This window comes from Hydra viridissima, unplaced genomic scaffold (assembly GCF_058129835.1).
Source record: "Hydra viridissima isolate aposymbiotic clone 2 unplaced genomic scaffold, HvirCarnegie_v1 scaffold_2, whole genome shotgun sequence".
Lineage (NCBI taxonomy): Eukaryota > Metazoa > Cnidaria > Hydrozoa > Anthoathecata > Hydridae > Hydra > Hydra viridissima.
Window position 1 is genome coordinate 14,385,001 of NW_028324301.1, and position 21,462 is coordinate 14,406,462.

The window sequence follows — 21,462 nt, forward strand, 5'->3', positions numbered from 1 at the left end:
CTTTTTTTTGTTAAATGTTAAATAATTTAGTCAGCTAATCAGTAGATTTTATCAATCATGTGGATTGTACTAACAATAAAATAAAATACACTCCTAATTGAAACAAAGGAGGCTGTTTTCTTGTTTTAACAAGATGTATTGTTTCATGGCACCACAAAGGAGGCTGTTTCTTTTCTTGTTTTAACAAGATGTATTGTTTCATAGCACCTAGTACATATTATGTGTCATCTCTGTGCTGCAAGACATATTTTTTTTGTGTTTTTCTTTACACAAAGGTGAGCAGAACATTTTTATAATAAATATCATAACTGTTAAGAAACATTGTTGTCTAAATTGACAACTGTCATCTAAATTGACAATTGTGATCTAAGTTTTTAAATTATAAAAGAAATACTTTTTTTATTTTGATTACAATAAAAAAAAGTCAAAGAGTAGAACTCAATCATTGTGGCATTCATTGTGGCAAGTCAATCATTGTGGCATTTCACAAAAGTTATTGAATGTGAAAAATTCCTATAAAAATTAATGTTTCTCAAAGTGTAGTCATGGAAGTGGTTCAAGAAAGTCCAAAAGTAAGTGCAGTAAGAGTTGTCATCAAAATACTGGAAGGCCTAAAGCAACTTCAAACAAGAGGACAAGTTCATCTGCATTCAAAGCAAGAATTATTGTAACCTCATAGCTCTCAAAATTCAAGAGCAACTCCATATGGGAAACACCGGTATCTGTCTTATTGGTACAGCAATGTCTTTGGATATGGTTTAAAAGGATGTGTTGTGGCGAAAAAAATCATTACTATGCAAACAAAACAAAGTTATAAGATTGAATTGGGTAAAAATATGTAAAGATCAGACAACTGAACAAGGGTATAAGGTTTCGTTCACAGATGAATCAAAGTTCGAAATTTTTAGAGGATAACCTTAATAATGTGTGTGACATTTGGTCAGTGAATGCATTATTAATCAATCATTCAAGTATGGTGGAGGGTTGGTCATGGTCTAGAGATGCTTTGCAGGGAACAAAGTTGGTAATCTTGTGCAAACTAAAAGCATTATAGAAAATAAAAGTTTACTATGAAATTCTCCAACAAAGCGCTTTTCTATGTAGGAAATGACTTTTGGGTTTCAGATTTGTTTTTCAGCAAGACAATGATCCCAATCACAGTTCTAAATATTACTGAAATTGTATTTCAGCTAAAGTAAAGCAAAGAGAGCTAAAATATATGGAATTGTCTCAATCTTCTGATTGTAGCCCTATTAAGCTGTTGTGGGATGAGTATTATAGAAACATGAAGAAAATGCAATCAAACAATACAAAACAACTTGGCACATTTCTAAAAACTTGTTGGAATAAAATCACAATCAAATCAATAAGAGTCAACATAAAATGTTTAAATAATAATTACTTTTTTTTTTTAATAAATGTCGTATATACTCGCGTAAGTTGATCCGCGTATAAGTCGAAGTGGGAATTTAGAGTGAAAATTACAAAATACAAAATCAATATTAAATGAAATATTTTTTAATCAAAAAATAAGAAATACGAAAAAAAACTTCTAGGAATAAATTTGTTTTTTTTCTGACCTGCATAGAAGTCGAATTGCTGTTTTAGAGTAAATATTTCGTCCAAAATTTCTTGACTTATACGCGAGTATATACGGTAATTTTATTAAAATAAAATATTTAAGGAAAAGCTTGATTTTTATTATTTAGTAAAAGTGTGAGGTGAATTTAAACTTTTAACCAGTATTATATATACATATGCATGTATATATGTATATATACTACTAGTCACACACACACACACACACACACACACACACACACACACACACACACACACACACACACACACACACACACACACACACACACACACACACACACACACAACACACACACACACATACACACATATATATATGAGACTGTCAGCTTCAAAACCAGCCCTTTGCACTAAAGCAAATTTTACAGGGTACACCTTCTTTTTGTGCAAATAAAAAAAATTAAAAAAAACATATACACCTCATGTTTAGTCACTAATGAATGGTTTTCTATGTGAATATCAGTAATTGTGATTATAATTAAATAGAAATATTTAATTAAAGGGCATTTTTTTCAAAAAAGAGCCGGTTTTGATCCAGCCATTGCACATTTTAACAAAATTTTAATTGTTTTGTGATTAATTTTGTTGGAACTCATGGTTATTTAAAGTCCACCGCTATTTCACATGCTTTTCAGTATATTTACACCATCTATGGACAATCTTAGAAAACTCTCTCCCCCCTTTTTTTAGCAGAATAGCCCGCTAATGTTTTTAAAATGTTAAATATATTTTGAAATAATTTTTGCCATGCATTAAATTTCTATTAAAATGCAAAAACGTAACTAATTATAAGTGGTCATAAAAATTGAAGAAATACCTGCATCATGTCATGTAAGTTTTAGCTACCTGGGTTTCAAAATATCATCATATGAATGGGAATAATATCCTTTTGGCATATATGCTTGACGCATCTTTCTGCTAAGCTATTTTTTTAAGATGCAGCTGTGTTGGTTCTCAAACCAGTAAAGGTAATGGGATGCTTCCGATACTAGTTTAACAGTTCACTCTACACTCAGGGAGTGAGATGGAAAGTCCGGAATATCTGGCTTAACAGAATTGTCTATGAAGTATTGAATTTCTTGAATTGTAAAATGTTGCGTAGTAGGAGGTTCGGTAATGTCTGGAGCAGTGAGGTCTATCAACTCATACCAGTGATTGAAATTTAAATTTATTACAGGAATTTTTTACAATTCATTTTGAAAACTGGTTAAGTTCATTCTGTAAATTTAAAATTGTGATTAATACTGCGTTATGGTTGTGTTTAAAAGAATAATAAGATAATTTATTTTAGTTACTAAGTCAATTAAATAACTTAAAAAGATACCTTTGTCTAAGAGCTAGTATTGATTGAAAACCATGATTTCGGATCCTGTTATCATCATCTTTAATCATGGCGTAGAGAATGTTTTCAGGTCTTAGGCAGAATGCGTTATTTTTAATGTTCTGCTTCACAATATGTATCACATCATTAAATGTTTGGTTGATTGTCTCTTGTATATAAGCAGAGAATGCGAATAGCTAGAGTTAACCTTCTTGCATTGTTAAGTGGACCAATTTTATAAGCAGCCCATTTATCAGCAACTTTACCAGACCCTACTCCTTTGCAATACTCAAATAAAAGTCTTTGATCACTACTAAGGTCTTTAAGTTTTTTCTTTTAGAATATACCCATTAACTTTTGGATTTGTGACAGGTTCAAACAAAACCTTATGTAAATACTGAATATTTTCAGCACATCTTTTGCCAAGAAGGCCACTAAAGCTTCCTAGTCCAGTTGTTACACCATCTAGTTTTTTAAAAAGAGCTCTTAAAGGAAGTTCGTTTTGATGTAGCGCACACCCAATGAGGTGCAGTTTTCATTTTAACAACCCTTCAAGTTTTATCACTAAACCACTTATTGGGCCAGTATTGGTAGCAGTATTATCAAGAAGAACTGCCTGAATACTTTCAACACTGTTAAATTCTTTTAAAACACTGAATGTCTCTTTTGCAAGTCCTAAACCAGTTGCGCCAATAATAGGAACTGTTCTATGAGTCAAATAAGTTCTAGTAGATTTTCCATCATAAGTAAATGTGAGGTGATGTTCAGGTTCAATTGATTTTTTGAGGAATTCCCCTTCAGGTGAGTTTATTATGCAAGAAGTTCTAGTGGTCTGATCAAGTTTGCTATCCACACCAAGGCAAATTAACTGTTTTTTTTTTTCTAGATCTTTACCTTCACTAACTATCTTTACTTGTGCTTTAGCCCTATCTAATTTGCACTTGTCAATTAAGATGTGATTGATATCAACATCTTTTCTCAAAATATGTTTAATGTCATGTAGTAAAGCATTTGCAAGAGCTGCACCTAAGTTTGATGAACACTCATTTCTGACTAATTCCATAGCAAACCTGGAAAGTTTATTTAAGTTGTAGTCTCCAGGAAATTTCTTTATTGGTTGCCATTCAGCTTCTTCCTGAAAAAAATTGCAGCATACAAAATTTGCATGTACTTAAAATATTTCAATAAAGTTACAATAAGTTTACCTCAGTTTCAGTTGAAAAGTTAGCTTCTTCAGATGATATTGTTTGTTGTATGAGAGATTCTGCTTTATCAACTACCCTTTGAGATAGTTATTGTTGCTTATTTTTATCCTCTTGTTTCTTTGAAAGCTGCTTTATTAACTAAAGAAAGTTGATAAGCTCCTTTTGGACCAGTTTTCTGCCTCTGATCTCAAAGATAAACTCTATCTTCAAGAAGTAAATTTGCATTTTGAGGGCAAATACATATAATATGTTCTTCTGAGCAATTTGCTTTATTGCGTGATACTTTTCTATCACTGCAAGGTAGCATATTCAATGAGCAAGAACAAGCAGAAATATTGAGAAGCTCATTCAAATTTGCATCAAGATTTCGTTTGGTACTTGCTCTACCATGCTTGCGATTAATGTTTTTCACTAGAATGAGAAGATCCTTTCCTTTATAGCAATAGATTTGTCATTTATTAGAGGTAGATTAGGATTCACTGTAGCCCAAATTGATTTTAAATTATTTTTAATTTGCTCAGTAACTTTTATGATATCTGCAGTTGGCTTTACATGAATAAGATAGTAGTAGTATTGAATAACCTGTCTGTAAGTACTTGGCTCTGTCATTAATAATTCACATGGACCACCACCATACTTCTTTCCACTTGTTTTTTGTGTTATAAATGTAACTATAATTTTCGGCATTTTTTTATTGTTGATAATATTTGTAATTCTTGTTGAAGTTTTTGTTTACTATTTTATATTTATCTGTTTATTCATTAAACAATCGCCAGATGCGTTAAATTTGATTGGCTGCTGTAGCTTGACAAACATTTTTATTGGTTGCATTATATATTCAAAACAAGATATTTTGAAATAAGATACTTGTTTGGAATTTAAAATTTCAAAGATTGAAATTCCAAATATTTTAGAAACTTACAAATTTAGGTCATAGTTGAAAACTTTAAATACAAATGCGCAAGCAATTTTTGATACAGTATTCCTGAAATTTGTTGAAGTTGTTGTTATACCCTAGTTACAGTTACTGCAACATTACTCAATTTGATATTTGAAAAAAATGGTAACATTGACCTACACTTATATATATATATGTGTGTGTGTGTGTGTGTGTGTGTGTGTGTGTGTGTGTGTGTGTGTGTGTGTGTGTGTGTGTGTGTGTGTGTGTGTGTGTGTGTGTGTGTGTGTGTGTGTGTGTGTGTGTGTGTGTGTGTGTGTGTGTGTGTGTGTGTGTTGTGAAACACCCCTTTATTTTGAAAATCAAAAGGCACTGTTTTCTATGTGCTGTGGGTGTACTCTATGATCAATAAAAAACACAATTTAACTTATTTGCTCAAATTTTAGACCCCCCCCCCCCCCCCCCCCCCCCCCCGCTCAACAGGCTCAAAATTTAAATTTTTGCCTCAAAAAGTCATTGTGAGTAGTTAAACGCCCTTATTTAATTTTTTGTTTGTTTTTGTTTAAGTGAATTGGGACATTTGTGTGATCAATTAAAACAATAATTCAGCAAAATAGAGACTAATAGGACAGCTTTAGGTGTTGTTTTGTAAGTTTTTTATCTTAAAACTTTGACCTGGTTTCTCAAAAAAACCCAGTTTTTACGTAATATTAGACTTAATAGCTAGCTATCGACAGCAGAAGAAATATATAATTAGGGATAGTTTTCTTATGTTATGCATAGTTATGCTCATCTGTGTGTTTAGAAAGTTTTTTTTTAGCACATTTATAAATAAAAATTACATTTTTTTAAAATTTTTATTTTAAAATCATGTTTTAAAAATTATTTTTTTTATTGATTACCTTAACATAAATTTATGACTTGAAATAAATTTATGAAATTAGATAACTTTTTACAATTTAACAATCACATAAAGAATGTAATAATTACATAACACATGTTAAACAATTTTTGACAACTTCTCATTAGTATTGACTGAAAATTTTTGTCTGTGATTTAAAATTGTAAGCATCAAACATTGCTTTAATTCCTCATCTTGGCACATGTGTGTAAAGTCTTGGATAAGTTTTACTCCTCTCTCAGCACAATCATTAATAAAAAAAAATTTATACAGGCATTTTTAAATATTTCAAATGCTAAAAAAGTCAATAAAATAAATCAATTAAGAGAAAAATTTACTTTGAGCTAACTTGCATCCATTCTGTTTCTATTGCAGATAGATTTAGCTGTTGAATTAGAATCCAACTTTGAGGTCCAACCAGTTCCCATAACTCTGGAATTTTCATTATGTTAATGTTTGGAAAAGATGGTTTTCCCAATGTTAATCTTGAGGGTTTAGGGTATAAAAATAGTTTTTTGGCAATTTTTTCTCTTGTATTATTGTCTAGCGTTTCATTGCATATAGCAAGTACAACATTTTGTTCTGTAAGAAACCATAAATGATTTTTAAAGCTTTTAATTGCTGCAGTTGAAATTTGTTAAATGACACATACTTGATCATGTCCCTGATTGCACATAAATCTAAGCAAGGAGAAGAGGCTTCCAATGGTGCTTTCAGAAGCCATCTTGCATGAAACAGCCCAGTAAACTCAGCAACTTGATGAACTGTTGCTATTTCTTCTGCACTAATTATATCAAAATGTTGTAAATCAAATGTAAGCAGTTCTAGCGTCATGTATTAGATAGCTTTTGATAAAAATTTTGCCTGATTAAAGCTATAGGTTTACGAAACTTAAAATTTGCTAGTTTTTCACTGCCTAGCCAAACTAGAACAAGCTCTGCCAAATGCTTGTAGTCACCACTAGGGGTGTTCAAAAAAAAAAGAATTTCAAAAACGCGAATACACAACAAGCTAAATTTGGGGCAAATATTAAAAAAAATACGATTACAAAAAAAAAATCCAAAATATTGAGATTTACCTTGTGCTCAAGTGTCAAAACCCACTTAAAAATGCCCCAAATAGTACCCTCGTAGCAAGGCTTTGAGCACAAGGTAAATCTTGATATTATTTTTTTTTTTTTTTTTTTAATGTGTTCATAATAATCTATACTTTTTTTTTAAATTGATGTGTATCCATGATTTTTCTTATAAGTTCTTTAAATTGAAAACGATTTTATGCAAAAAAACGAAAATATGCGCATTTAACAAAAGAATGCGCAATAATTCGTACTTATTTTATTTTTTTATATTCACATTGTTTGGTTCTCATTTTATTTGTATTTAGCTTTTTAGAAAAACATTTTTTTATAGGTTGATTGAATGATACAAACTTAAATTACATGCAACTTGTATCTTTCAAAAATATTTTTTTAATAATTTTAAAGTAATAATTTGTTTAATAATACTAAAGTTCAAGCTATCTTCTGAATTTTGGAGCGTAAGCTAAGTAGTCCCTTTGCAATTCTTTTCTTGTTTATTACTTTGTTATTTTGTTTCTTGGTTAATAAAGATTCACTGCTTGATGCCTAAAAAATTGAGTGAACTTTGTCCACAGCAATAAGCCTATTTTGTTTTTCTTCCTCATCTCTGTAGCGGTAAACAAATTGTTGCATCATTCCAATTGCCTTTTCAGCGTGGTCGTTACACAAACAATACTTTTTTCAAAATTTAAAAATAATTTATTAAAAATGATTGCGTGTGCCAATACTGAGGTGGCAAGGTCAGCCAATCATCAATTTGTTGATCTTTTATTCCGATCATATCAAACATTAACCAGGAGAACTTATCAACCAAAGAAGCTAAGCTAGGAATTTGCTGATGAATGTTAAGTTCAATTTTCAACAATTTTTCTATATCTTTTTTTTGCTTATTTTCAGTTTTAAAGTAACATGACTTAGGTTTTGGAAATGATAATATTGCAGCAGCAATTTTTTTCTTTTCTTCGAGTGCAACACCATCATCTAGCAAGGCTAAAGGAATCAGAGTTGATTCAAGATACCATGTATATTTAAATAAAAAATTTAACACAGCATCAACAGCAAATGGTTCTGCACATACTGCTTTATACTGATGCATTCGATGAATAGCAGTTACATCCATAAAAGGAGCTTTGATTGTATCATTTGATTGCAGGATCCACTTTGCACAAAAACAAGCTATAAATTCAGTTATTACCTTAATATGTTCTCTATTTTTTTGAATAAAATCAATTTGAGTTGAAAGAATTTGCATTTTTAAATAATATATAGATTTCCTAAGAAATCTTGCATGATGAACTGCTCCAGTTTTTCGAATTTTAATGATAGAAGGAGAAAGATAGCTGACCACTAGCTCTGCAAGTTCTTTGCTATCTTCCCTTACAATATTATTTCTCAATAAGTACAATACTCAAGAGATTCTGTAGCAGCTTTTTTAACAACAGTTCCTTTAATTTCTTCCCAACTATATTTTACTAACATAGATGGGTTGTACTCAAAATTAGGCTGCTCAAACAATTTTTTGAAATGTTTAAACAAAGGGTTATCGGGGGCTGTAGTTTTTTCATTTGTTATAGCCTCACAAAAGTGTGTGATTCTCAACTCAGAAACATGATGTCTTCAAGCTAAAAGAATTAGATATTTATTTAACTCAGTAGATATTCTTATTAAAGATCCTTTATGTATTCCTGTATTGCTTAATGTGGTATCAAAACAAATTAATGCAATCTTTGATTCGAGATTGTACTCTTTTAGGACTTTCATTACACCATTGTACTGATCTTCTCTAGATGAAGAGGGTAATGGCGTAACTCCGAGAAGATGGGACTCATTATTAATAGTTGCCAGAACAGCAAGTCTATCATGCTTTAATTTTTTCCCATTATTAATTTCAAAAGTGTCTTTTCCGCCAAAATTTATAATGCATGGGTAGGGATGCTAAGCTTGGATGCTAAGTTTGACATCTTTAGCAATAACTGCCATTTCATGAGCTGTTTGTTTCATCTGTTGACCAACTGCAATTTACATTTATAAGATCAACCCCAGAACTGTCAAGGATTGCAGCAGTAACTTTTGTCAAAGCGTTTAGAGAAATATCAGTAATTGTGGCAATTAGAGCAACATTACCAGAAGTAATATCTTTTGGGATCTCAGCTTTTATAAGACTACTTGACTCTAAAAAACGCCAATATCCTGGTTCAAAATTGGAATCAAAGGATGAATCTTTGCTGGTGTCTGTACTAAATTCTAACTCTGAACTTATTTCTACTGATTTAGCAGCATTTTTTGTAGATGGATTTCTCCAAAATCTAAACAGCATACATTATAAAATAAAAATTAATGTACACAAAATAAAAACCAATGAAAAATTGGAGAAGAGTGAGCAATGATAGGAGAGTTTTTTTAAATTCAGAAAAAAGGTTTATAGTATGGATTTATATTATAATATATAATACCTTCTCGCTATATTTTTTGTCTTCAGGCCCTAGAAATAACTTTCTGTTGTGTTCTTGATTGTATAAAAAATATAGGTCCTCTTTCCTATCTAGGTCTGATCTATTCTTGTCCTTCTTTATCCAGTTTTGTAAGTCAGCTATTCCTGCACAAAAGATTTTTCCCAGCTCCTTTCTAAAGTCTTGTTGCTTTTTTAATTCTAAAGGCGACCTCCTGTGCATGTTTTTTTTTTTCAAATTCAAATATTTTTTGTTCAAGTTATTCAGCTTTTGTGTCAAGTTATTATCTGATTGAAGACAGAATCCAGCTTTAAGCCAGGGACCCTTGATTTTGCTTAGAATACACCTACAAAACAGTTCAACACATCTCTTGTATTTTCTGTCTTTTTTTACCGAGCATGCAATTATCATTTACTTTTTTGATGTTTTAGAAAGCTTCGACTTATTAAAAGCTATGTGTTGTAAAATATCTAATCCAGTTGGCAGTTGATCAACTAAAGTTGATAACAAAAATATTCAGGTTGAGTTTGCTTTTGTACAACGTGAAATCTTATAGTCATTAGATTTCACATTATAAACTTTAATCTTATATCCTAAACTAGATATTTAAAATTTAAAAAAGCTCAAAACAAATTTGTTACTTGGTATTGCTGGTTTCACTTTCTCAATAATAAAATTTTTTTTTTTCGTTTTTATATTTTGCTTTTCATTGCCACTTTTTAATAGTTTCTTACTTTTATTTGCACTTGAAACTTTCATTTTTTGTGACTCTCCTTTTTTTTCTATTAAATTGTCCATTATAATTTTTAAAACTATTTTAAAAGAAATGACATTCACTAATTTTAAAATATGAGATGAAACTAAAATGTTTACTGCAGAATTTTGCAATATACATTAATGTTAATTTACAATTGTCAGTTTTTTCTTTTTATAAGTTTTAGACAGTTAATAAAATTGTTTATTAAGTGAGAACAAAAGAAAAATGCTAACAAAGTACACAAATCAAATAACAAAAGAAACATTAATAAATAATAAACCAAACAATGTGAATATAAAAAAATAAAATAAGTACGAGTTATTGCACATTCTTTTGTTAAATGTGCATATTTTCATTTTTTTGCATAAAATTGTTTTCAATTTAAAGAACTATTTAAAAAAATCATGGATACACATCAATTTAAAAAAAAAGTATAGATTATTATGAGCACATTTAAAAAAAAAAAAATTAAAAATATTAAGATTTACCTTGCGCTCAAAGCCTTGCTTCGAGGGTACTATATGGGGCATTTTTAGGGGGGTTTTGACACTTGAGCACAAGGTAAATCTCAATATTTTGGATTTTTTTTTTTTTGTAATTGCATTTTTTTAATATTTGCCCCAAATTTAGCTTGTTGTGTATTCGCGTTTTTGAAATTTTATATCTTTGAACACCCCTAGTCATCATGTTGAAAATTTTCTGTGAACAAGGAACATTCAAGAAAACTTTTGGTTTCAAAAGCCTTTGAAAAAATGTAATTCAAATTTTTTGATATGATTTTTTTTTTTAATTTAGAGAAAAAGAAATATACAAATCCCAACCTTTTCTTCTTTTTTTCAACCTTTTCGCTTGCTCCATTCAAACCTGTGCAGGTTGTTCAAGTTTATTTGTAAAGAATTTTTTTGTAAAGATTATTAACTGGTCCGTCTGAGACTATTCCAGAAACTGCAAGTGCTGCATGCTAGATAATGACAAATGAGATAATAAAAAAGACATTTGAACAGAACTAGAACAAAAGTATTTTATAAATAAACAATAAATAGTATGGTTCTAACCTTAATATGGAGCTTAACAGTCTGCAAATCCATTTTAAAAATACAAAAGTATCATCTATTATACTATTAAGTGCACAAATTTTTCTCACCTGTGTTTGAAGATGTAGTGTCAAAACATACACTATGTATTAAATCCCAGAGATTCCAAGATTCCAATATTTCCTTAATAGTTTTGGCTTGTGTTATCCCACGACTATCTGTTATAGAAAGAACCTCAAAAAGTTGTTCTTTATTGATACTAGGACTTCAAATCACTAGCGCTAAGCGCTCAACATTTCTATTTTCACCATAAAAATACTCTTTTACTAATTTTGTATCAAAATGAACACAAAGTAGTTTTCCCTAGGCTATTTTAATGAAATCTTCCTTTATTTTTATACCATTATTACTAATTGCATCATTTGAATGGACCTTTGCTGACTTAAGAGAAATATCAAAGTCCTTTAGGTTTCCACCAGCCAAGTTAATGACATTAGCCAAAGTAGCTGTATGTGCTGAACTCTGAATACCATATCTCTTTGCTGTAACAGCAATAACTTTTAAGATTTTCCTACGTAGCATAACTTCAACAAAATCTGGTTTTTTTTATGAGATCTTGGTTTTCTTTTATAAGATCTTGGTTTTCTTTCCTTTTGATATTCAAAATCTTGGTTATCCTCTTCGTATTGTGATTCTTCACTGCTAACCTGATTTACAGCTAAATCGCTTATATATTCAGAAGCTATTATTTTACTATTTGAAGTAGTCACCCTCTTTTTGGTAGATTCAATCTCCCTTTGCTTTCTACAAGCAGTAAATATGTACTTTTTGTCTATTTCACCCATCACAGCTTTATGTTCTCCTTGTTGATCATTCAAAAAGTTTATATCGACATTTCTTTCTTCTTTAGTGATTTGTTTGTTTGATAAAATTTTTTGCTGCACATCTTTCACACTTATATCAAATAAGCACTAAATTTTGTGGTGTTTTATCTGTTTTTTGATAGCTTCTTTCTACAATCTTCCAAGCACAAGATCTTACTTCTAAATAAAGAAAACACTGTTGTAGTGTTATGATAAGATTCTTAGAGTAACGTAATAAGATTCTTACTCTCTATCTATCTATCTATCTATCTATCTATCTACACACACACTCACACACACACACACACACACACACACACACACACACACACACACACACACACACACACACACACACACACACACACACACACACATACACACACATATATATATATATTTATTTTGCATCTAAAACTAATTTATCTAAAATTAAAATGCTGTTGATAGTTGGCTTTAAAAAATAAACGTTTCATTTTTCCAACTGCAATTATGTACAGTTTAGGCATGAAGAGCCTACCACTTTCAAGGCATCTTTAGTCAACCTATTGATGAGGAATTTTGCAAGCTTATTAGTTGCTAAAGCTGCTAAAAAAAAGCACATTTGGCTAAGATCCTTAGATTTTTCAGAAATTTTGTGGCATTAATGCTAATGATTTCAGAAATATAGTTAAAGCTGTGAGTTGTTTTTTGTATAAATATTTGTAGGAAATTAAACACAGCTGGCTAACATTCATAACTTTATAGGGAAGAGACTATTTTTTTCATCATAATGGAGTATTTCAGATCTCTAATTTTACTGCTTCCTGGCCTTCTAGTTTAATTAATTTATAACTATGTCTCTTAATTTAGTAAAAAAATCATAAGTCATCCAGTAGGCTTTATAAGATTACAGATTTTTCTTTGAGTCTAAGTTTGATTTGCTTTCATTAAACCAATAACGTACAGGGTGCGGTAGCGATTCACGAACTTTTTAGAACATTTTTCAAAATCAATTTTTAAAGCACTAAAAAATTATCTTCATGGAATATTAATAGGAGAAAAGTTAAAGATAAATACTTTTCCTACCTTAACATTCAATTAGGTTTTCTTTTTTTTTAATCACTGCCTCAAGCCCAGGGCAGAAGGAATGGCAGGTGCTTATTATACATTCCCTTGAAATTGATATCATAGCACGGGTAATTGATGACTTTAGTGACTTGACACTTGAGTGGGCCTTTTTGCAAGCCTTACTCTCAACTACGCTCCATATACTATAGCCATGGGGATTCAGGTCAGGGCTGGATGGTGGCCAAAAGTGTTTGGGCCAGAAATTAGTCATATTGTCCTGAAGATACTGTTGACTTTTTCTGGACCTATGACAAGGTGCATTGTCCTGTTAAAAGATGTAATTTTTTTCTGAGAATGTCTTCTTCAGCCATGGCACCACATAGTGTTTTAATAAGCTAATATACAAATCAGAGGTAACTTTTTTTTTCTCTTTGATGTAGATTGGTAGACATTTCTCTCCATTAGAAGCGATGATTCCTAGCATCATGATGGACTGAGGGTGTTTGGTGTGATACACAGGTGGTGCTTTGTCACTCTTCTGCACAATGAATCTGCCATTACACCTATCTATCACACAGTCAATACTAAAAAGTTTTTTATCTGAGAAAACATTAGCTGTTGACAAAGCATGGCTTTTTAGCAAATCGCTACCGCACCCTGTATATGTTTTGTGGCTAAATTTAAAAAATTGAAGTTATAAAAATATAGTTTTATTTTTTCACTTGTTTCAGAGACCAGTTAATATTTGGCTGTAACTTTTCCATATATATTCCTTAACTATAGATTTTGCAGTTAACAGAATGATTTGGAGCCTGAGCTTCTAGTCAGAATATTATTGTATGTATTATATCTTATGTGTCTTGTAGTTACTGAAGACTTTTGGGTAAAAATAGGACACCTATGGGGTAATTATAGGATTTCTAAGCTTCAATGTTGCTTAAACATCATTGGAGTTCAAACACCAAAAAGTTTAACTATTTTGAGAGTTATTATTAGATAAATGTTTGCTAAATAGAAAAATGACAAATTTTGAGTTACTATAGTCTTGCATATAAAATATTTTTTTTAAATATTTTTTTTAGAATATATTTTAATACAACATTTGTTTTAGAAAAAAGTTTGGATTTTAGAATATCAAGCGATTATCAGTATGCTCAGAAATTGACTCTTGAAGATTTTGTACAGCTTCAGCAACATACTTTAAATACTTGTATCTTTAAATGCTTGTAGCAGGCATCTTCAGCTCCCAAATGATATGGGTTGTAGTTTACTATTTATCAAACCATGACTAAAGGTTCTCAATAGAGTTTAAGTTGGGACTTGGAAGGGCAATTCAAAACTTTAATGTTTCATCTTTATAAATTAATTAAAAAAGATTAGATTGTGGCAACAAAAAGTGAAAACAAAAGTAAAACTTTAAATTAGAGTATTTATTGACAGGAGAGCAAATTTTGTACCAAGTTACTTAATCAGTCATTTACAGAAATCAATCCAGTAGCCGTTGAACTCTATACATTGAACATTTTGAAGCTGATGTCCCTTTACAATGGAAATTTATGTTCCACCATGCAGATTTTCTTCATACTTTGTCAAAATGGTGACCTTCATCACATAGATTATCATGTTTAATTTCTGCTCACTAATTAAATGGTTTTTTAAGATAACATTACTTCAAAGTTACCTATTTTGGTGGATTTTTTTATTTCATTGGTTATTGTAAAACCATATATGTGATCAAGTTGAAAATTTGTACCTGTATAGTTTTGAAGATGAGGAATCAATATTATGGAGCTAACTTAAAAAGGGAAATTGTATTTTACCTACAGTTTTTCTGAGAAACCACACTAGCATTATATCTTTGTCTATTTTCTTCTTTTTTTTAAAATAAATATTTTAAAGGGTCTTTGGGTAAAAAATTGAGAGGTGGATTTTTTGAGTATTTCTAAAAATATTTAAACAGATTTGAATTTTACCATTATCAATAGTTTAATAATACAAGATTTTTTTGAAGAACATTTCTTGTAAAAATATGACAACTTACCTTGTGCTTTAGCAATATAAAAGTGGGATGTAATGTTGTAAAGCTTTTCACAAAGATTTTCTATGAATTCACCTGCTTTAGATGTGTAACTTAAAAGCTCTTTTCTATCTGTTGTACTCCACTGTTTGTATTCACATTCCACTTTACTAATGATATCTAGCTTAAATCTAACAATATTTTTTTTCCTGGAAGAGCTGGTATCTCTTTTGAAGCTTTAAATTTCCTTGCTTTATTAATGGTTTACTTTGATGTAATAAATACTTTCCTTAAAGGCCATGAATGTGAAATGTTCAGTTACATGCCTATCGTGTCCCAATTTCTTCAGGAAATCTCATTAATAAGTATGTGAAGAATTTACACTTTTAAAGTCTAAGAAAAAATTAAATTCCTTTGAAAAGTTCTCTTTAAATGAAAAAGATTCAGTAAAGAGAAGCTAGTTGTGAAAAAGATTTTTTTATGAGTTATTGATATAACCATTAAATGTTTCTGAATTTTCTTTTCATATTTGAATTTTTTTTTTGTTAAAATTTTTAATCAGACTGCACTATAGAATTTTGAGAAGTTTTATTTACAAAAATTTAATTTAAATTAATCTTTAAAATATTAGCATCTGTGTAGCATCACCATTGAATAAGTATATACCGCAATCAAACAGATAAACCTACCACCATGTTGCAGCAAATACTAAAAGACATGTATATTGATCCTGAGCTTCTTGAAGAGTTGTCAGAAGAACAAAAACAGATCTTGTTCCATAAAATGAGGGAAGAGCAAATACGCAGATACAAAGAGCAAGAACTTAAACTTCAAGAAGAAGAGAAGATAACACCATTACAAAGGAAAAGTAAGTTAATTGGTTTTTGTTTTTGTTAACATTACTTGAATATTTTTTATTTGTTTCAGGCATTTAATGAACTAGTTTATTTTATGTTCTTTTATGTAAAATCAGAACTTTGACGTAATTTCTTTTTACACTTTTTTTTTCAAAAGTAATATTGTTTTGTCTGTTTTCTGCCTCTTGTTTTATTTAAACAACACAAATAATCAAATATTCAAAATAAATTTATGCCATGTAGATCACTTTTTCCTTTGCAGGACAGTTTTTTTTAAACTATCCATATATTGAGAGGTTTTCTTTCTGAAAACACCAAACTACACTTAACTGCAAAATTAACGCACCACTTGTGCATTTTGATTTATTTTGATTGTTATCAATATAATAATATATTTTGACAAATTTATTAAGAATAGAACACATGAACACAATTATTTTGATGATAATAATAAAATTGACTTTGAGGATGGTGAAAAAAAAAGACTAAAACCAAAAATATGGTTCATTTAACAAAATAAAGTAAAATGACTATTTTTGCTACGCACACTAATGTATCTTAAATAGAAACATTTTTGACTTATCATTAACTAGTGTTACCACTTCTTGATGTTATTACAACCTGACAGCACCATGGCATACTTTCAATTAGAGATCTAAGGGATATCTTCCCACACATGGATAAGACTTTGCCCCAGCTCGTCTAGGCTGTAAGGTGGTGGATGTTGGCTTCTAACATGGCGTCCCATTATGTCCCTAAGATGCTTATTAGGTTTATATCTGGACTGCAAGCTGGCCACTCCAAAACTTGAATATTAACATTATTAAAGTATTCAGTAACCATATGTGCCGTATGTGGTCTAGCATTATCCTACTTAAGAAGGAATCCATCTCCAATGTACAGTGCAAAAGGTACCACAAATGGTTCTAAAATGTCTGCTATGTCTGCAGACAGTCTGGGGCCAGTAGCTGTTGCCTAAGGTTGTAAATTTAAAGAACGAAGTCTTCTTCTTATGGTATCTAGACTAACAGCAGTTCCATGAACCTCAGCAAGTTGTATTTGGAGACTTCATGCAGTAGTGAACTGTTCTCTCAGTGTTGAAGCATTTAAAATAGTCCTCCACATCCTTGGTAGCTCGCGGTCTGCCTTGTGCAAGTTGTCTAGTGTGATCATTGGTCTCTACAAACCTTTGTAGAACCTTACTAACTGTTGTATGTGACACTCCAAGTTTGTCATTTGTTAATCCTTCATTGGACAAAGTAACAATTGCAACACATTCATCATGACTTAAATTTCTTCTAGAACGCTACATTGTGAATGTGTTGCTCAAATGATGGTCTTCTTTTGTCCTGTTAAAACAATATAAAACCAGCACATACTTTGCTTTAAGAAGTGTGGTTTAATTACAGCAAAACATGCTACTTATGAAATTAGGTAAGGGAAATGGAACAAAACCTACAAAAGGTGCAGCAATAAACATTATACATTATTTGTAATTCATAAATCTAAAAAATACATGATATTTTTCAAAATAGGTTGGAATTTTTAAGTCGTTGTTAATTTTGTGGTTTAGTGTATTTCACTTAAAATATTCATCAAAAATACACAGAATATTTAATCATTATAATCATTATTCCCATGATTTTAAGACTCTAATAAATTTCAGTATTTAAAATAATAGATATTAATTTTGTTTACTTAAACATCTTCTGATTTTTTTTTCATAGAGAAGAACAAAACAGTAACATTTCTATGTGAAGGTGACAAGATTGTTGTAGAATATATCAACGATATTGATCCTATAGGTTTGTGAAAAATCTTAATCTAGATACAACTATTGGTTTACATTTAAAAAAGAAAAATATGCAGTTTTAACAATACTTAATTAGTCATAAGATATTATATTTGATGTTTTTCTAGAAATAAAAAAGAAAGAAGAAGAAGCAGCACTCCAAAGGGCTGGTGAGCAAGCACGCAAAGAAGCAGATATTAGGCGTAAGAAAGAACTTGAAGAAATTGAAGCTAAAAAACTATTACCAGAAAAGAAAAAAAAAGAGGAAGAAGATATCTTGGCAAAAGAGCAAGAGGCTCTTTTAAATAATAAAGAAGTTCCCCTTCAGAATATAAAGGTATGTTTTACCAGTAACACTTAGATTTTAAAACCCTTACATATACTTTACTTTAGAACTTCTATATTTAGGAACTAAAAAGTCAAACAGAGAAAACTGAGGCTAAGCTGTCAGAGATTGAACAAATACAACGCGAAGAAAACAAGCAGTTTAAAATCTTTTCTCTTGAAGCTCAGGAAAAAGAAGAAGAATTGCAAAAAAAGCATGAAGCAGAACTCCTTGAACAAGAAAATAAACGTAAAGAAGAACTTTATCAACAAGCAAAAAAAGAACAAGAAGAAAAGCAAAAACAAGAAGAAGAAGAAAATAAGCGTCTTGAAGAAGAATGGAAAGAACGGGAAACAAAAGCCAAAATGGAAGAAGAAAAGCGCCGGAATTCATTTAATCAAAGCAAAGTAGAATATGAACGCATACGCAAGTTAGCTAAAGAAAGAGAGGAGTTAAGTAAATTTCAAAAGCAACCTCCCATCCAGGAAGAGAACCACCATAGAGAAAAATCCCGCACTGTTGCTTCAGTTGTTGTTAAATCTGATCATGCACAAACCTCTACTCCCTTAAATTCATTTGAGTAAGTTTATTTACTTAAGTAAAGAAAAATATGTGTGAAAATTATATGAAAATGTTGTTTGAAATGTTTGAAATAACCTAATCAATCTTCAAAACGACTTAAAGGAAAAAAAAAAACTAAGAGTTTATTAGAAACAATGATTTTAATGAAATACTTCCTGAACATTTATTAAGTATTTTTGAAAATAAATCAATTTTTATCAATTTAGGTTTTGTTTATGTATGGTGATGTAAGATAGTAAACACATAATACCTTTACATTTTTCTTCCATTACTGGTCAAGTGGTTGTATGTAATAGAAATAATTTAATATTTCCATATATTTTTGATCTTCTTTTAGGTTAAATATCCAAAACATGGAATTCAGAATAATCTAATGAAGTTTTATAAAATATCTTATAAGGTTTATTTTTCAAGAATATCAACCCAAAATCATGAGCATTTGACAAAAGGAATAACCAAATACCAAAAACTTGTATTCTATCATTTCAATGTTGTTATTTGAAGACTTAGCCATTTTCATTTATGTCAATACTACAATAATGATACAGTTTTGGTTCTGGGAACTACTGTAGGCTATTACATGTTTTGACTAGTTACATCTTTCATATACTTTAAAATACATGATGCTACTTCCTGTGAACCTCTTGAAGCTATAATTTCATCCTATACATACATTTTGACATTGTCTTCATGGAAATTATGGAAACCCTAACTATATACATACAAATTTCATTTGTTTATTGCAAAGATCTACACATTTTCCCACAATGCTCCAGGTGCTGGAGCATTCAGTACACAAATTGACTGTACAGAATTTTTAAAGGTATCAAAAAAAAAAATCTTTCTGTAAACAAACCTTTCCTAATTTTTACTTCTTGATAAAAAATATTTGTAACTGCATTTTCTCACAGGTCTATTAGAAGTTCTGAGTTGTTTTTATTTTTTATGAACTTTAATACATACATATAGATTCTAGATATTTAAAATGATCAAAATTTGATTTTCTTTCATTATATTCTATGTGATCGAAACATTTTTTTGGGCAAAAGCAATCCTTATTTTGAAAAACTTTAGCACTCACAGATTTTGATTTTTTTGTTATGTATTCCTTGTCACTATTTCTTTTGATTTTTTTGATATTTTGTGTGTAACTTTTATTTCTTGTCCTCTTTCTTTTCTTGCCTTACTCAATTTCTATTGTTTTACTTTGTTCCATTTCTGGAATTTCTAAATTTGAAGTGAAGTCCTGGTATAACCATCTATGATGATGATTGTCTTCTCTATTTTCTTCTCCATCATAACTCTCCATATATTTTTGTAATAACATTTTTACCATTTATTTACTTTTATAGTTTAGGGTAATTTGAATAATAGACTTGTTTAAAAAGTGAATGTTAGTCTTGCTTTTTTTTTTTACAAAAAAATATTTTTTTTACTTTAATTAGGCAATTAAGTTTTTTTTTACTTAGACAGAAGTCTTCAAAAAAAGATGATCGACCAATACGGCCACCTCTTCCAGCTCGTCCAACTATATCTGGTCCTGTCAATGTTAGTACTGTAACAAGAAGTCAAAATGATACTGTTGCAATTAAGCGTGACATAGTCAAGCCTACAAATCGGCCTCCTCCAGCGCCTGATCAGCTTGATATAGTAAAGAACCAAATTCGACCTGCTAGACCTAAAAGCCGAGATGAAGTGTCTAAATGGTGGAAAGAAGTTGAATATGCTCGATCAGCTGGGCTGGACAAAGACCATAATCCTTTGTTATGGTTTCATGGTATGTTTTTTTTACTAACAAAAATTGATATGAACTTTTAATATTGATTCTTTGATTAAATATTTTTTATAGGTATTATTTCTCGTCAAGAAGCAGAGAAAATACTTGAAAAAAAACAGAAGGGTTCATTTTTAGTAAGAGTTAGTGAACGTGTCTGGGGTTACACAGTATCGTTTAAAGACATTGCTCGTTGTAAACATTTTCTTATTGACACTTCTGCTAATGGCTACCAATTTTTTGGTACAGAACAGATTGTTCATAGTTCCTTAAATGAATTAATTGATTATCATAAAATAAATCCTATATCTGGGCTAGGTCAGGAGATTTTGATTTACCCCTGTGGTCAAGAAAGCAACCCTCCTGATTATATTGATTTATTTGTGGAAAATACTTTAGTCTGATGTATATTTTACTTAGATTTTTATTTTACAATTATATTTCCCAAAATTGTTTATCAAACTTTTGTTTGCTATCTAGTTATTATTAGTGTTGTTTTATGAAAAGTAACTAAAATACACTAATAAAAATGAAATAGCTTATGATGTCAACAATGCAATTTTAATGAGCTTGCAACATAAGTAGAGATAAAATATCAAAACCTTATATTTATGTTTTTCCCAAGATGTATGTTTCTTGTAAACATAATTTAACCAAGTGAAAAAATAATTTGTAGAAAATTTGTAGATATGAAAGTTTTTTTTTTCCATTTAAATTAAAACTTTATTTTGACTTTTTTTTATTTTTGTAGAGATTATGTTTTTGTATAGTTTATTTATATGAATGATATTTTCATATATCTGTTTTGGTTATGTGGCCTATGAAGATCCTTATTTGTTTTTAACAAAATCTGCTTTTTTTTCTTGATTTATAATATTTGTAACTCAAGATCTCTTTTTTGTAAGTTCTTCTAGTTGTGTTGTATTAATCAACGGTGAAAACCATTTCTATTGGTT

General features: G+C 30.1%; 2 protein-coding genes and 2 pseudogenes across 2 annotated transcripts in view; 1 reads left to right on the forward strand and 3 right to left on the reverse strand.

Annotated features, from left to right (window-relative positions):
- Nucleotides 1-21,190, forward strand: part of LOC145184771 (SH2 domain-containing protein 4A-like) — a 21,778-nt gene extending 588 nt beyond the window's left edge. The window contains exons 2-7 of the mRNA XM_090079593.1: nt 15,808-16,044; nt 17,761-17,838; nt 17,954-18,162; nt 18,234-18,730; nt 20,202-20,509; nt 20,582-21,190. Of these exons, the coding sequence (XP_089935719.1) occupies nt 15,870-16,044; nt 17,761-17,838; nt 17,954-18,162; nt 18,234-18,730; nt 20,202-20,509; nt 20,582-20,910 (1,596 nt within the window). The 5' untranslated portion in view covers nt 15,808-15,869 and the 3' untranslated portion in view covers nt 20,911-21,190. The remainder of the gene's footprint in view (nt 1-15,807; nt 16,045-17,760; nt 17,839-17,953; nt 18,163-18,233; nt 18,731-20,201; nt 20,510-20,581) is intronic.
- Nucleotides 2,250-5,214, reverse strand: LOC149892115 (uncharacterized). The gene has a single exon (XM_090079596.1). The coding sequence runs from the start codon at nt 3,984-3,986 to the stop codon at nt 3,459-3,461; it is 528 nt and encodes a 175-aa protein (XP_089935722.1). The 5' UTR covers nt 3,987-5,214; the 3' UTR covers nt 2,250-3,458.
- LOC149892116 (uncharacterized) lies at nt 6,262-15,477 on the reverse strand (annotated as a pseudogene).
- On the reverse strand, nt 7,694-9,006 carry LOC149892117 (uncharacterized; annotated as a pseudogene).
- Nucleotides 21,191-21,462: the final 272 nt, after the last annotated feature.